The sequence below is a fragment of the Phodopus roborovskii genome, unplaced genomic scaffold (assembly GCF_943737965.1).
Source record: "Phodopus roborovskii unplaced genomic scaffold, PHOROB, whole genome shotgun sequence".
Classification (NCBI taxonomy): Eukaryota; Metazoa; Chordata; class Mammalia; order Rodentia; family Cricetidae; genus Phodopus; species Phodopus roborovskii.
The window spans coordinates 19,076,852-19,091,350 of NW_026125052.1; the positions used below are offsets into that span (position 1 = coordinate 19,076,852).

The 14,499-nt window shown below is 49.5% G+C and overlaps 2 protein-coding genes across 2 annotated transcripts in view; one reads left to right on the top strand and one right to left on the bottom strand.

The window, feature by feature from the left end:
- Nsf (N-ethylmaleimide sensitive factor, vesicle fusing ATPase) overlaps window positions 1-13,512 on the bottom strand; it is a 290,174-nt gene extending 276,662 nt beyond the window's left edge. Inside the window, exon 1 of the mRNA XM_051178613.1 lies at window positions 13,508-13,512. The gene's annotated coding sequence lies outside the window, so the exon portion shown is untranslated. The remainder of the gene's footprint in view (window positions 1-13,507) is intronic.
- Window positions 12,650-14,499, top strand: part of Crhr1 (corticotropin releasing hormone receptor 1) — a 46,380-nt gene continuing 44,530 nt past the window's right edge. The window contains exon 1 of the mRNA XM_051178648.1: window positions 12,650-12,784. Coding sequence (XP_051034605.1) covers window positions 12,752-12,784 — 33 coding nt within the window. The 5' untranslated portion in view covers window positions 12,650-12,751. The remainder of the gene's footprint in view (window positions 12,785-14,499) is intronic.

The window sequence follows — 14,499 nt, forward strand, 5'->3', positions numbered from 1 at the left end:
AGCCACACTATCTTCAAAGGTACAAATGTCACCATCCCCATCCCATTGCTGGGCAGAGTCAGTCCTTTTTCTAAAGGCTTATGAACCTTTTAGTATTAGAGCCAGATAAGCACCAGCAAGCCAGGCACAATGGCTTGTGTAATCCTATAACTCAGGAGTCTGAGGTAAAAGAATCCTCCCTGATTTCAAGGCCAGCCTTGGCTACAGAATGAGTTCTGGGCCACCCAGGGCTATAGAGTGAGACCCTGTCTCACAAGAACAAAACACTTCTTAATAAGAGCCTCAGAGACTGTCTAAACCAACATTTCCCTCAAATATTCTGTCTGTGATACAGTAAGGAGCCCACTGTGTGTGGTGGGCCAGTGTACACACAGAGACATATTCATGCAGTGTACGAGCAGACACATGCCTCTGACACAGCCATATTGTAGAAAAATGAGGATCAGGAAAAACAGAGAGGCTGAATAGATGTTTATTCAGGGAGAAATAACTTACAACAGAGACAGATAACCGCCAGCATGTTCCAGCCCCAAAGATGCCTCCAGATGCTCTCTCTCTCTGACCAGGAAGCAAGAGCAAGCTGGGGTGGGGGTGGGGGGTGGGGGGGTGACCCTAGACCTAGTTCCCCCAGGTCATGCCTGCACCTGTCCCCACCCCAATGGGCGTGGTCAGTGCAACAGGTTCGAGCGGTGTGAATACCTTGCTACAATTCCCCCTTTAGTCTAAAGAAAAGATTTAGGCTTGACACAAAACTATATACAAAGACAGTAAATATCAAGTATGCTCTAAGAAGAGGAAAATCAAGAACATACAAACTTAAGACCTACATATCTAGTCCTAGGGTGAAGGCATAACAGAGATTACAATAGAGTTGTCCTAAGCTGGAAAGTTTAAGTCTAGTACCTAATATTTTTATCTAGGAAGAGAGAATAATAATTGTGATAGTCTAATCTTCAACTTCATCAAAGACCTGAGAAGGAAGATAACAATACTAGGGCAGGCAGGAAGTGCAGGCAGGCAGCTTCCAAATGGTGCAGAAACAGCAGGCTACCTGGACAGTCACCCAAAGTCTCACAGCAATGTTGGTGTAATCAGTTTTGGCTAAGGCCTAGAGTATCTGACAGACCACTACAGAAGCAGGGAGATAGAAAGGCTGTAACCCCCCAATGAAGGTTATATGTCCACCCCTGAGGCTGGAGACATGGCCTTCAGCTCCAGAGTAGGACTGGGATTTTCCTGACCTAGGAATCTGAACTTCACCATGGGGCCTTATTGAAGAGGAAGGTGGTTAAAACCTAGATGTAGGTCACTAGGAGGGATGCAGAGGTGGCAGCATGGTGACCAGAGATGTCAGAGATCTAGCCTCTAATGATCATGGGAAATCTGAGCTTGCTCCTAGGGAACCAGAGCAGCTGCTGTCCTCTTTGAGAGAGGCCCAGGATCATGAGGTTCTATGCTGTTGCATGTAAGCTGAGATGAGCTGCAGTACCACCGAGGGGCGCCCTCTAACCCCTCCATCCACCAAGGCTTAGGTACCCTGCACAGCTGGGGACGAAGGACTCGGCCACCCACAGGAATGACTCTGGGTCTGGGGCCCTGTGGGAAATGGATGGGAGCAGGGAACAGAGAAACAGCGAAAGGACATTCTCTGGTGAGCTGCGGAACTGCTCCTCCACCTATAGGAAGACTTGCAGTTTGTCCCCAAGATTCTGAATGGAGGGTTTCGGTGAGCATGGTGAGTGTGAGCTCTGGCAGGCCCAGCCTTCTCTCTCACTCCTCCTGCCTTGCTAAAAACTGTTAGATCACATCCCTATAGCTAGCCACCAAGCTCTAGTCCCTTATTTGGCCACTTCATCCTCCTGAGGCTGACCAGCAAGGACCAGCTATCAGAACCCCCCTTTGGATCACCCAATCAACAAGCCCAGTTAAAATTAAACACCTCATCCTAACATGAAGTTCCCCCCTTTACCTTTGTAAACTGCCATTTGCCTTTGCGCCACGTCTCTGTCTCCTCTCTGTCTAGAGGCAGACCTTTGTCCCCTTCCCCTTCTCCCGCATTCCTTATCTCCTCTACCACTGCATCCTAGCCCATCCTAACACACACCTCCCCCTTTCTTCTCTTAAAACTGACACCAGCACGGTCATGTGCTGCTGTTTTCTACCTGTCAGAAAGCAGCCACTTTAACTTTTCTTTCCAGCTTCACAAAGGATCTTTCTGGGAAAACAGGTGTTTGAGTGTGGTTTGTGTCTAATTCGGAAAGGAAGCCTCCACTGTTTGAGGGTCTCCTCCACTGTTCATTTGTGGGATGAATTACATTGAGTTCCACTTAGAAGGGGCACTGGAAGGCAGCTGTGAGACAGCCCCAAAGCTCAGCGTTTGTCAGGGAGTGCCCACTTGGGACTGGGGGATTCGAGTACAAAGAAGTCCACAGCAGGCTTGGGCCCATTGGCAAGTGGACATGAGGCTTAAAGGGGGTTTTCCAATGATGAGGTTGGTACAATGTACAAGTGGTGCCGGGGAAAGCCCTCCTGTGTGGTTTGATGGGCTTCTCCTCGGCCCTGGATCCCAGCCTCAGCCTTGTGAAGTTGACAGTGAAGTTACCGCATCTGCCTCCAATAGGAATCTGACTCACGGCAAATAAACCTTCCAGAAACTGAGTCATACATCAGCATGCCAATTTGTTGTCCTGAAATGGAAGTATATACGGCTAAACTAAGCTCTGTCCGAAGCCTGCTTCTGAAACAGAGACCCATTGTGAGTCTCAATGGACCATGCCCTCCCTTCTAAAAAGCTATGGGGGAAACTTTCCTTGTAAGCACATTTCCTTGTTGGAATAATAAAGGTAATTCTGTTACTTAGCCTAAAGCTAAACTATGTTTAGCAAGTAATTTAATATGTAACATTAAAGTTCAGTCTCCAATTTTTATCCTTTGTGACAATTTCATACATTCATATAATGCATTTGATAATATTGACACACATATTGTCCTCTCTATTCCCCCTCCCACTTCCTCTGAACTCCCCTTTTTTCCCCAATGAGTTCTCCTTCTACTCCATCTTTTTTTTCCCCAGTGAGATTAATGGGCTAGGAGTTACTTCCTGGAACACAGGGGAACTACCAATGGCCATGCTACTGAAGAAAACTGTCTCTCTCTGTCTATCTATACATACACATACACATACACATACACATACACACACACACACACACACACACACACACACACACACACACACACATACACATATACATACATCCCTCTATCCCAGCAGCCATTAACACAGTGGCTCCTCAGCGGGCGGGGATGAACTTTGTCCATTCATGCTGTACTGTTGATTGGGTCAATTGAGTGAAGCATCCATGTCATGTCCAGAAGACAGCATCTCACAGCCTTCCCCCATCCTCTGGTCCTCACATTCTGCTCCCTTGTTCTTCTTTCTTGCCTCCCAAGTGCTACACTGACAGGCACAGACCACCACACCCAGGAGACATTCCCCCCTGGGTTCTGGGCTTTGAACTCAGGGTCTCACACGTTAGGCTAGTGTGCTACTACTGGCCTACAACCCATGCCCCAGACCTTATATATCATAAAAGTAACTCCAGGTTTAAATAAGAATAGGAAAGAACAAACAGGAATCGTATAAATACTTTGGTTTCTCCAAACCCAAAAGTTGACACCCGCCCCAGGGCAACTGTGGTCAGTGATCCTCACTGTTCCTTTAACAGTGTGACTGTCAAGGCTCATTCCAGAGAGAATAATCTGCCCAGGAGACCAAGTTACAAATGAGAACATGCTGGATTAGCCAGGCAGTGGGCAGAGGCGGTGGCACGTTCCCAGGGGATATTTCTATCATCTCAGAGACATGGAATGAATTGCCTCTGTCCCTGCAGGAAGATTTATCATCCACCCACCCAGCCACCCTCCATCCCTCCAGCCTCCCTGCAGGGGCCTCTTCTAGGTGCTGTGCAGAATACAAGGAGGGATGAGGCTCACTCTCTTGTGTCATTTATTAGAGCTACGGATCTATGCAAATCTAAGAGAGACAAGAGAAGCCAGCCAAGGCACCTCATGCCACCATGACCATTTCTTTTCTTTCTTTCCTTTTTTTTTTTTTAAGTCAAATTTTAAATGTTGAGTTAGTTGTAGATTACCATGACCATTTCACAGATCCACAAATGTGACTTTCCTAAGGTCACAAAGCAAGAGCATCGATGGGCCAGGGTGACAGGCAGGCCCAGGAAGAGAACCCTCACATAAGATGGGTACCGATACATGAAAGAATGGGCTGGCAAGCTGTGGCTGTAGAGGGGCCAGTCTGAGCTCAGACATGTGGAGGGTACTCCATCTGATAGTGGAGTTCAGAAACATCTATGGTTTGGGGGACACTTGAGTTTCTAGGCTCCAGGTTAGAGGACTCAGAGCTACCAGGAGGGACCCTCAGACAAGGAGCCATCATCAGCCATGGCTGACTCACAGCCAGAGTTAGTGGGATAAACCCCAGCCTTTCCTCTCTCCAGCCAGAGCTTCTGGTTAGCTAAAGGTGTTGTGAATTTGGAAGAGAAACATGCCCATGGGTATGAGTTACTTCCCCAAGCCCTGGGACAGTACAGCTGGCAAGGGTAGAGGTGGAGGACAAACAGGTGATTTGTATGATCTGTGCCCATCTTTGCCATCAATTGGTGCCTGTTCTCCCTTTGTGCCCTTAGCCCAGCCAGTTTCTGGACATGAACCTCTACTACAATGTGACAGTTTCCTCCATCGTGTGACTCGGAAGCCCCCTCTGCACTTAGCCTACAGATGGAACACAATGACTGTAGCCCTCATCACCACCTTTCCCTGATTACATAGGGGTAGGACTTAGCCCCTCCCTCATGAGGGAGAGACTCAGACAGAAGAACTGGGAAATAGACTTTCCCTCCCAGAGTGCACTGCTATGTGGCCTTTGGCTGGACCCTGTTCACTCAGTGCTTCCCTGGCTCAGGTGTATCTGGGAGGAACTGGCCTCTGCCCAGCTGAGCTGCTGGGACCTGGCCACATGGCAGGCAGCAAAAGCCAAGGCTGGCTCAGTGCCACAGGCCTAGCTTTAGAATGCAAGCGATGGAAGGTCAGAGGGAGAAGCAGCATTTTCTCAGCCAACTTGGAGCAGAGATGGCACAGCCCAACCAGGCCCCCACTGGACTCAGACCCCAAGCCCTTAGTCTTGCCAGGACCATGGGCAGCATCCATGCCTGAAGAAGCCAGTATGTCATCATACTGTGTGCAGGAGGCTAAGAGCTGGAGCCTTAGCTGAGCCAGCTGTGCCCTCCAACACATCTGGTCCAGGGAAGCTGTTCACTCCCTGGGCAGAGCCCTTTCCCAGCATGAGGTCTCCTGCATAGCACACCCTATCTAAAACCCAGTTTCACCTGGTGTAGTAAAAGTGTAATCCCAAGCAGAATTAAGATGAGCAGAGTGCAAGACCAGTCTGGCCCTTTTACCAAGTTCAAGAGAGAACCCAGGCTATCTAAGCCTCTGTGTCAAAAAGGCCAGTCATGTAGCTCAGTTGGTACAGTGCTTGCCTATCATGCATAAAGTTCTGGCTTCAGTCCCTAGTACTTCATAGACCGGGCATGCCAGTGCACACTTGTCATCCTAGCTCTTACTATCTAAAAGCAGGAGGATCAGAAGTTGAAGGTCATCTTCAGCTACTTGGGGAGTTTAAGGGTAATCTAGGCCACATAAGACCCTGCTCAAAAACAGACAGATGAAATACTAAAATTAATGTTTTTTTTTAAATACCCCAAATTAGCCGAGTGGTGGTGGTGTGCACCTTTAATTCCAGCACTCGAAAGGTAGAGGTAGGTAGATCTTCTGAGTCTGAGGCCAGTCTAGTCTACAGAGTGAGTTTTAGGACAGCCAGGGAAAAAACAAAAAACAAAAACAAAACAACAACAACAAAAGACCCCCTGTCTTGCAGATAACAAAAAAAAAAAAAAAAAAAAAAAGGTTGAAAGGGAAGTGCACCCTCTGATTCTACTCATTCCTCTCATTCCTCTGATTCCAGCACCCAGGAGGATTGAGGCAGGAGGATTGTGAGTTTGATGTCTGTCTGCGCTACAGAGAAAGAGAAGAAGGAAATTTCACCCTCACAGTTCTTCCCCTCCCCCAGCATCACTCCTCTAGGATCTTGGAGTTCACAAGAAATGGTCTGGAAACCCTGGGCTATTAGTTCCCTAAGTGTCCAGGCAGTTCCTCCATGCTCTGAGTTTTGTGGCTGGCTGTTTGTCCTGTGTTGAGGCTTGAAGTTGGGGTCTCATGCCTGCTGACCACAAGCTCTACCTTAGAGCCGCACTCAGCCCCTCATGAATATGTAGATAAGTTAAATGTTATACTAAATGTCCATGTGCCCATCACTCAGATTCAACAATTAACAATGGAATCTGGTTTCATCAGGATACTCACCCACTCCGTTTCTTCCTGTATCACTCAGTACAAATCTAGGACATCTTGACATTTCATCTGTAAATATCTGAGTTTGTATCTCCAAAAGATAGGCTCTCACTTTTATTTTTTAAGGTTTACTTTCTCTCTCTCTCTCTCTCTCTCTCTCTCTCTCTCTCTCTCTCTCTCTCTGTGTGTGTGTGTGTGTGTGTGTGTGTGTGTGTGTGTGTGTGCATGCGTGTGTGTGTGTGTGTGCCTGAAGAAGCTAGAAGAGAGCATCAGAACCCCTGGAGCTGGAACTACAGGTGGCTATGAGCTGTAGAGGAGATGATGCTCAGAGAAGGGAATGTGACCCCTCTGTGATTTCCATGCAGGCAGAATGGTATATCTAGGTATTGACCCCGGTTTCCTGGAGTACCACAGCACTGGCTGGGCTGGTGCCACAGCACAGGCTGGGCTGGATGTCCTATGAGTGTTTTGAGTCAGGCAGCTCTTTGTTTGGGGATGCACTATTTTGTACTTTATAGGATATTCCTACAGAATCCCTGGACCCTCTAGATGCCAGTAACAACACCTCCATCTGTGGCAATCAAAAATGTCCTTAGACATTGCTAAAGGCTCTCCCCAGACTGGACACAAAAGGACTCCTGACCTTCAGCCTCTGTCTTAGGCCTCTAGAAGGAGGTAATTTCTCTGTAGAAGTGGGTGTATGCTCTTCCTTTCAAAATTTTGCTTCTACTTCCAGAATGTTCTCAAGATACCTTTTCATTCATGCAAACCTTTTTTTACTTCCATGTACCATTAAAAAGTTTTCTTGCCAGGTGGTGGTGCATACCTTTAATCCTAGCACTCGGGAGGCAGAGGCAGGTTGATCTCTGCGAGTTTGAGACCAGCCTGGCCTACAAGAGCTAGTTCCAGGACAAGCTCCAAAGCAATACAGAGAAACCCTGTCTCAGAAAAAAAAAAAAAGTTTTCTTACAAAAGGACAAAATAAATATAAACAAAAGAATCACACACCAAAATTAGCCTGACCCCAAACTTATGTGACTCAGTGAACTTCTATAATATTTATTTGCATGTTTTTAATAATTAAGTTATAAAATTTTAATAAAAAAAGAACCAACCAGTAAACAATAAACTGCAATGGCCTTCTTGGCCCCACTTAATAAATGCAAAAATATGGTAATTGTGCCACAGATAAGTGTACATGGTGCCCTTGATTGATGAGGTCTCAGGCCTGGGGAAAGGAAGGAGGAGCCACAAGAATTCTCCTTTGCCTGTGTCACTGCCAAGCCCCATCCAAAGGCATCACTTTCTTGGAACTGAAGCCCATCGCTAAATCACAGGGTAATTCCCTAGAGGATCCGGCTCAAGCCACCTCTCTGTGGTACACTAGAAACATCCAGAGTGGGAGTCAAGGACGTAAGATTGCCTGTGTCTAGCCAGCTGTGTAACCATGGACAAGGTGTGGTGTAGCTTTCCCGTCTGAAAAAGGCTGCTAGGACCTCCATCACAGAGCTGTTGCAAAGATTAAATGAGAAAATATTTGTGAAAGAGCTGAGCCTCGAAAGCTGCCTCCCAAATCCTGTTCTTAGTGACTGTAGTTCTAAGGGAGTGAATAAAAGATGTCAAGCCCTTTCTTCAGCCTTCCCCCTGCAGCCACCAGCCTCCTATGCCTACGTTTGGTCTCTAAGGAATATCCTGCCTTGATCATCTCCCTCCCTAGCCACTGTCACCTGTCTATGCTCTTTTCCCTTAATCCATCTCTTCCAGACAACTCTATCCTCTGACAAAGGCAATAAGATCAAAGCCAGGTGGTACTTCTCCATTAAATGTAACCCCAGAACCCCACCCCAAAGCTAAGGGCAATGCTGGATACATCCCTAAAGGATAATGTCAGTAATAGCCATTTATAATATTCAATAATAAAAATGTTATGCTTATCATTAAATATATTATTATAAGCCGTGCTAGCAGCATGGCCTGAGATGGTGGCCTGAATGAAATACCTGGAAATCCATGTAAAGGTAGAAGGAGAAAAACAACTCCACAAAATTGTCCTATGATCTCCACATGTGTGCCATAGCATGTGTGCTCACATATACATCACACACATACAATAATAATAATAATAAACTTTAATTTTAAGTGTGGAAGTTGAGAACTGACTTCTAAGACTTATTCTCTGACTTCTACACACATGCTGGGCCATGAGTATGTGCCCACACTCACACACCACACTCACATCCACACACAGAGTAGTGATAAATAACATTTTTTGAAAGCATTTTAGTGACTGGGCAGTGGTGGCACATGCCTTTAATCCCAGCACTCAGAGGCAGAGGCAGACAGATCTCTGAGTTTGAGCCGGCCTGGTTTACAGAGTGATTTCCAGGACAGCCTGGGCCACACAGAGAAATCCTGTCTTGAAAAGGGAGAGGGGGAGCTTAAATGGCACAAGGCACTGCACACTAAGTGCTTTACACTATTTATTGACAGCAGGAGGCATATGCTGCTCAACAGATACCTTCCTCCTGCAAGATCATGCACAAGACTTGCCTGCTGGATAGAACCTTCCCTGTTGACACACACAGGATTAATATGCCTGCCTCCATGGCCACAGAGCCCTGTCTATTGTTGATCTGATTTTACTAGCTTTTAATTATTTATCAAAGTGGCTGCATCCCATTCCAGGCTGTGAACACCTTGAGGACTAGGACCCTAGCATATTAATCATTATTAACGTTGGCACCCCACAGTGACTGGCATATAGTTGCTGCTCATTAAGTGTTTGTGGAGTAACTAACACTGTGTCTCCCAGTGTTCCTGGGATTTTAATGACTGCTTTCTCTGCAAGGCCATTTTCTTGGCTTCATCCTTTGGGCTGGGGCTATGGCGAGTATGATCTACAGGCTATATGGATATGCCATTTGTGTTTCCGGTGTGTGGCAAGGCAAGTGGAAACAGAATAAGTGTCCAGACAGACCCGAGCAATCTGATAGAGTCCTATAGGCCCACTGGACCTCCTAGGTTTTTAATTGTGCCTTTATTTTGTGTGCCTTTATTTAAAAATATTTTTTTCATTTCCTAGTCATTTATTCCCACTGTATTTGCAATAGCGTGACCAATTGGAAGTTTAAGAATAGCTACGTTTGATGGAGCATGCCTATAATTCTAGCACTTGAGAGACTAAGGCAAGGAGATTGCCAGGAGTTGGAGGCCAGCCTGGGCTACAGAGTGAGTTCCAGGCTAGCCTGGGTTACTAAGACCCTGCTGCAATAAATAAATAAGCCTGGTTCTTAGTCACATGTGATATTAGAGGTCCCATCGTCCAACACACACACACACACACACACACACACACACACACACACACAGCCACTGTCCTCACATCTCTCTGATATCTGGAAGGTCAATCGAATGTCTTTTATTTCTGTTTGGGCTACTTAAGCTGCTTCTTTCTTTGGAAGTGTTACTGAGTGAAAGCTGATTCCTGCTTGGACCTAGACTGAATAGAAGGCAAAAGAGGGAGCCGTGGGAAGACAGTGTGGGGAGGCTCAGGCTGGGGAAAGAAGGCTCCAGTAGGGTGTAGCAGGTCCAGAGCAGCCTGTGGGAAGGCTGCCCAGGAGACCACCCTGAACATCAGGTTGGGGCCGGGGTGAGGTGATGGCAGAGATTGAGCTACAGTATCTTCTGTGGCAGAGCAGCAAGTGAAGCCTTTAAAGATTAAAAGTTGCAGTTTCTGGACAAATACAAGGGGATACTGAGGACTGTGGATCTACCACTCTCAGAACAAGTTGAATCCTGGGAAATTCCCCACTCTAGTCTGGGATGCCTGGTGGAGGTTAGTTAGGTCAGGGAATAAGTAACACACACCAGAGTGAGCTAGACTGGCTGGAGACACTTCAGGGAGAAGGTATTCACAGGCTCAAAGCCAGAAGAACCAGAGCTGGTTTCTGTGAACCGATGGCATTAGCATATTTAAAGATCATGTCGAGGGGAGGAGGGTGAGCTCGGAGCGGAAATGTGCTGCTGTTTATTGAGCCCAGGGGAGTCAGAATCTAGAGAAGGGCATCCTTGAGGCTGCCTGTCTCTCAGAAACTGCTCCAAGGCCAGAGCTGGGGTGTGGCCCTGGGGACCAGCTAATCTTCCCTCCTCTCCTCCATCCCGCAGTCCAGGGTTCCAGGGCCCTGCTCAAGAATCTACTTCCTGCCAAGACTTTCCTGGAAGAGCACCCAGTTCACTCTATCTTGATGACGATGGTGAGAGGAACTATATGCCAGGCACTGTGCCAAGCCCTCTCCCTTCAACAACCCTAGGAGATGCTCACCCCTGTGTCCATTTAATAAATGAAAATATTGAGACCCCACGAAATCATTTTCTAAGCTTTTCAGCTTGAATTCCAAAGAGCCTAGACTCCAGCCCAGACTGTCTTACTCCTGGGCTACTCACTAACTCTGTATCTCCCTTTTGCTAGTAACAGTGGGAACAGTAAATTGGCAATCTGGCTAGTATGTCCCTGCATCCATCTCTCTGGGACTGACTGGAGTGAGTCACTGCCCAGAACCTGAAGACTCAGGACTCTGTCTCACCTGACGGTACACACACACACACACACACACACACACACACACACACACAGAGGCTAAGCCAATGTGACCTGTGGGTCACATCAGTGGTCCTACCTCAGCATCGACAACCCCATCAGAGCGAAGACCCCCTCTCCCCCAGGGACATTGAGCTGGGAATTAGGAAGGAGGGTACTGTCGATGGGGGATTTGAACAAGCCGTGCTCCCCGGTGCCTCAGTTTCCTCACTAATCAACTATCACATGATCTACAGCAACTCCAGCTCCAAAACGACTATCAGCTGGCCCCTAGATGCGATGGATCTTGCTCAGTGTGCTGAGCACTGAGCACAAGGGAAGGGGGTCGCACATAGCATAGAGTCCAGAGCAGCCAGGCTCAGCTGGATTTCAAAGTAAGCTAGTCCCAGCACTAGTACCTTCCTCCCAGGTGCTTCTGCGTACTCAGGAGCAGCCACCACAGATTCTCTACCTCCTTTTCTCTCTCTCCAGATCCCACTCAGGAAGGAAAGGTGGAAGGAAATCAAAAGAACAATCCACCTAACTGGTCTGAAGGTGGCGAGAGCTGCTTTTCAGGCTGGAATGGAGTTAGAAAGCCAACCCAGAAGACCCGGAGATGTGGCGGGACAGCCCACGCCAACCTCAAGAGCTTGGCCAAGAGGGGGCGCTGTGGTCCCTCCACGCCCTGCCGACTGGATTCCCAGCTGCGTTCACACCGTCACAGCGCAGTGCGCGCCCCGCTTTCCCGTCTGCACAGCTCAGGTGCCTAGCACCGCTGTCTTCACTTCGTCTGGCGGATCCTAAGTAGGGCCTGGATCAAACTAGCAGATTCTTAGTTTGAAAAATACTGAATGAATGAAAGAAAGAAAGAACGAAAGATTGAAAAAGGAAGGAGCTTTGGTGTCTCAGCACACCCTGGGTGTGTCTAACCCAAAGGCGCGCGGGGGTTGGAGGTGAGGGTCGGGCCCGGGCTCCCCTCCCCGCTGAAGTGGGGGCGACAGTGGACCTCCTGGCTGGCTGCAGGGTGGGACGACCCAAATGTAGCTTCTTGTTTCCACGTAGATTGAGCTTGGTGGAGATCGCCCTATTCTTCAGCTCTTACTAGCCTCCTAAATTCCCCAGAGCCCCGCAAGTCCCCCTTGGTCCCGACCTCCAGCCACATAGGAGGCGAGAAGAGAGAAGCTGCCTGCTCTCCCGCCGCCGCCTCCCGAGTCCCTGATTCTCCCAGAGCTGCAGCGGCCGCCACTGCTGCCTGCGCGCCCCGCGCATTGCCGCAAGCCGGGGTGCGGGGAGAAGGGGGGTCAGCACCGCTAGGGCGCAGGGAGCCGGCCAGGGGCTGGGCAGCGGACAGAGGAGGCGGGAGAAGCAGCCAGCGGAGGGGCGAGGCGCGGAGGAGGGACTGAAGGAGAGGGGAGGGAGAAAGAGGAGGGGACGCAAGGCGAGGGGGCGGGGAGCCGAGGCGAGCGGCAGGCGGACGGTGGGGGAGGCGGTGGGGCTAGGCGGGCTCCAGGAGGAAGAGAGGTCGGGCTAAGTAGGGAGAAGGAGACCAGACTTACTCGCGAAGGGTGAGCCAGAGCCGACCGGCGGGGCGGGGCAGGAGGGTGCGAAGCCGGGCGCCTGGCAGCAGCGCAGTGGCCGCGAGACCCGCCACCCACCGGAGACCACAGCCGCCCGCTCTCGGCTCTGGCTCTGGGATGTCGGAGGGATCCAGGCATCCAGGACGCTGACGGTGTGAGCCCGAGGATGGGACGGCGCCCTCAGCTCCCGCTTGTGAAGGTAAGAGCGGACCGACCCGCCCGGGATCAGAGGCACTCTGGGCCGGGCGAGCGCAGGACAAGCGTGGGCAGGGGTGTTGGGGGAGGGGAGCAGGGAACCCGGTGCTTCCGGGGAGGCTGGGGTGCAGCCTGATGGCCTCTACCTGCACCTCTGAAGCCTGGCTTCGGAGACAGAGGAAGAACTCCGGTAGAAAAAGAAGAGGGTGCGGGCGAAGCTGCTGCGGTGCCGGAGGAGGAGGGGTTCCGCCCACTCGAGGAACCCGCTCTGCATGAACAATCACTGCAGTCTTAGGGGCCGAAGCGACGTCCCCTTCAAGCTCTGGAGGGAGTCCCCATTCCCGCCAGACACCCTCCGAGCTGTCCCTGTCCCGGTCCTGGGTCCTCGGTAGAAAGCCTCGGATTCTGGAGGTGGATGCAGCGGGCGCCTCGCGGCCCTCAATCTACATAGCATCTCTGGGACGCAACGATGCCGCGCGCCCCAGTGTCCGATCGGTTCCCCACCTTCCCACCCCCGCGCCCCGGGGAACTGCAGCCTCGGAGTGCAACGCTTTCTCTCCAGCGGGCAGCGCTTTCTCCTGCCATGGGGCTCGGGAAGCGGTACGGCCGCCCGGAGTTTCGTAAAGTCTCCAGTAGGCGTTTGCAGCGCCTGCAGGATGAAGTTCGGGGGCGACCTGGGCCTGTGAGGGGGTGGACAGAGCCAGGGAAGAGCTAGGTGCTTCGCAACCCGGCCCGCAGCTTGGGTACAGGCGTCACTTTGCCGGTGCTAAGCGAGTCTGGCAGCGCACGGGCTCGCTGGGCACCCTAGTGCTGATGCCTGGGAAGGTGAGTGGGCCTGGGCGCTGCCTCCCGGCCGGCGGGTTACCCTAATTGCTATGCCTAGGTCTCAGGACTGCGCCCTAAGCAGAGACACCGGGTTAACTGTGGCCAGGGCGCTCAAAAGCGATTCCATTCAAAAGATTTAAGTGGTTTGAGGGGTTCGGGAGCAGTGCAGGTTGACTGACTTTTCCATCAGTTATTAAACCGACTGACTGTACGTTTACTTGCTGAAAAACCATTTGAGTTAAATCACTATGCTTTTAAAATGTGTCTTACTGCCCGGCTCACCAGTGAATCAGGCTCCCATGTCCTCCATCTCCAAATATTCAAAGGTTGTCTTCAAATCTGAGGTAGTTTCAGTAAACCTAAGGGCTGGAGCCAGAGATTATTTTTCTGGGCGACCAAAGTCTCCCGCAAAGAACGTAAGGGGAGGGAGATTCTGGGAGGTTGCATAGATAAGCATCAGTGCAAGTATTTCCCAAAGCTTCCCTGTGTCCTGAGCTCTGATCTAAATCCACGGCCGGGTTAGAATGCAGTCTTTTAAGCAAATTTAAAAGATTTGGACTGTAGATATTTTTTTTTCAAGTTTACATGGAAATCGACAAATGTTCTTTCTCAAGCCATTCTTAGAATTGTATGCAATGACCTGTTTAGAATGTTCACATTTTCTTAAAATAAAGAGGGGTTTTTTTTTTTTTCTCCTCTTGTTCCTACTGGCTAGTGGGAGTTGAGGGACTTGTCTCACCTGATATATTCAGTGTGTTCTCAAGAAACACCGACTAAGGGGCAGTAAATGTGGTATTTGTATGCTACACACACATTTCCTGGTATTAGCCTAGTTGCTTTATAAATATTTAGTCTTCATAACACTCTAAGAAGCAGAAATCATATCCTAGGCAT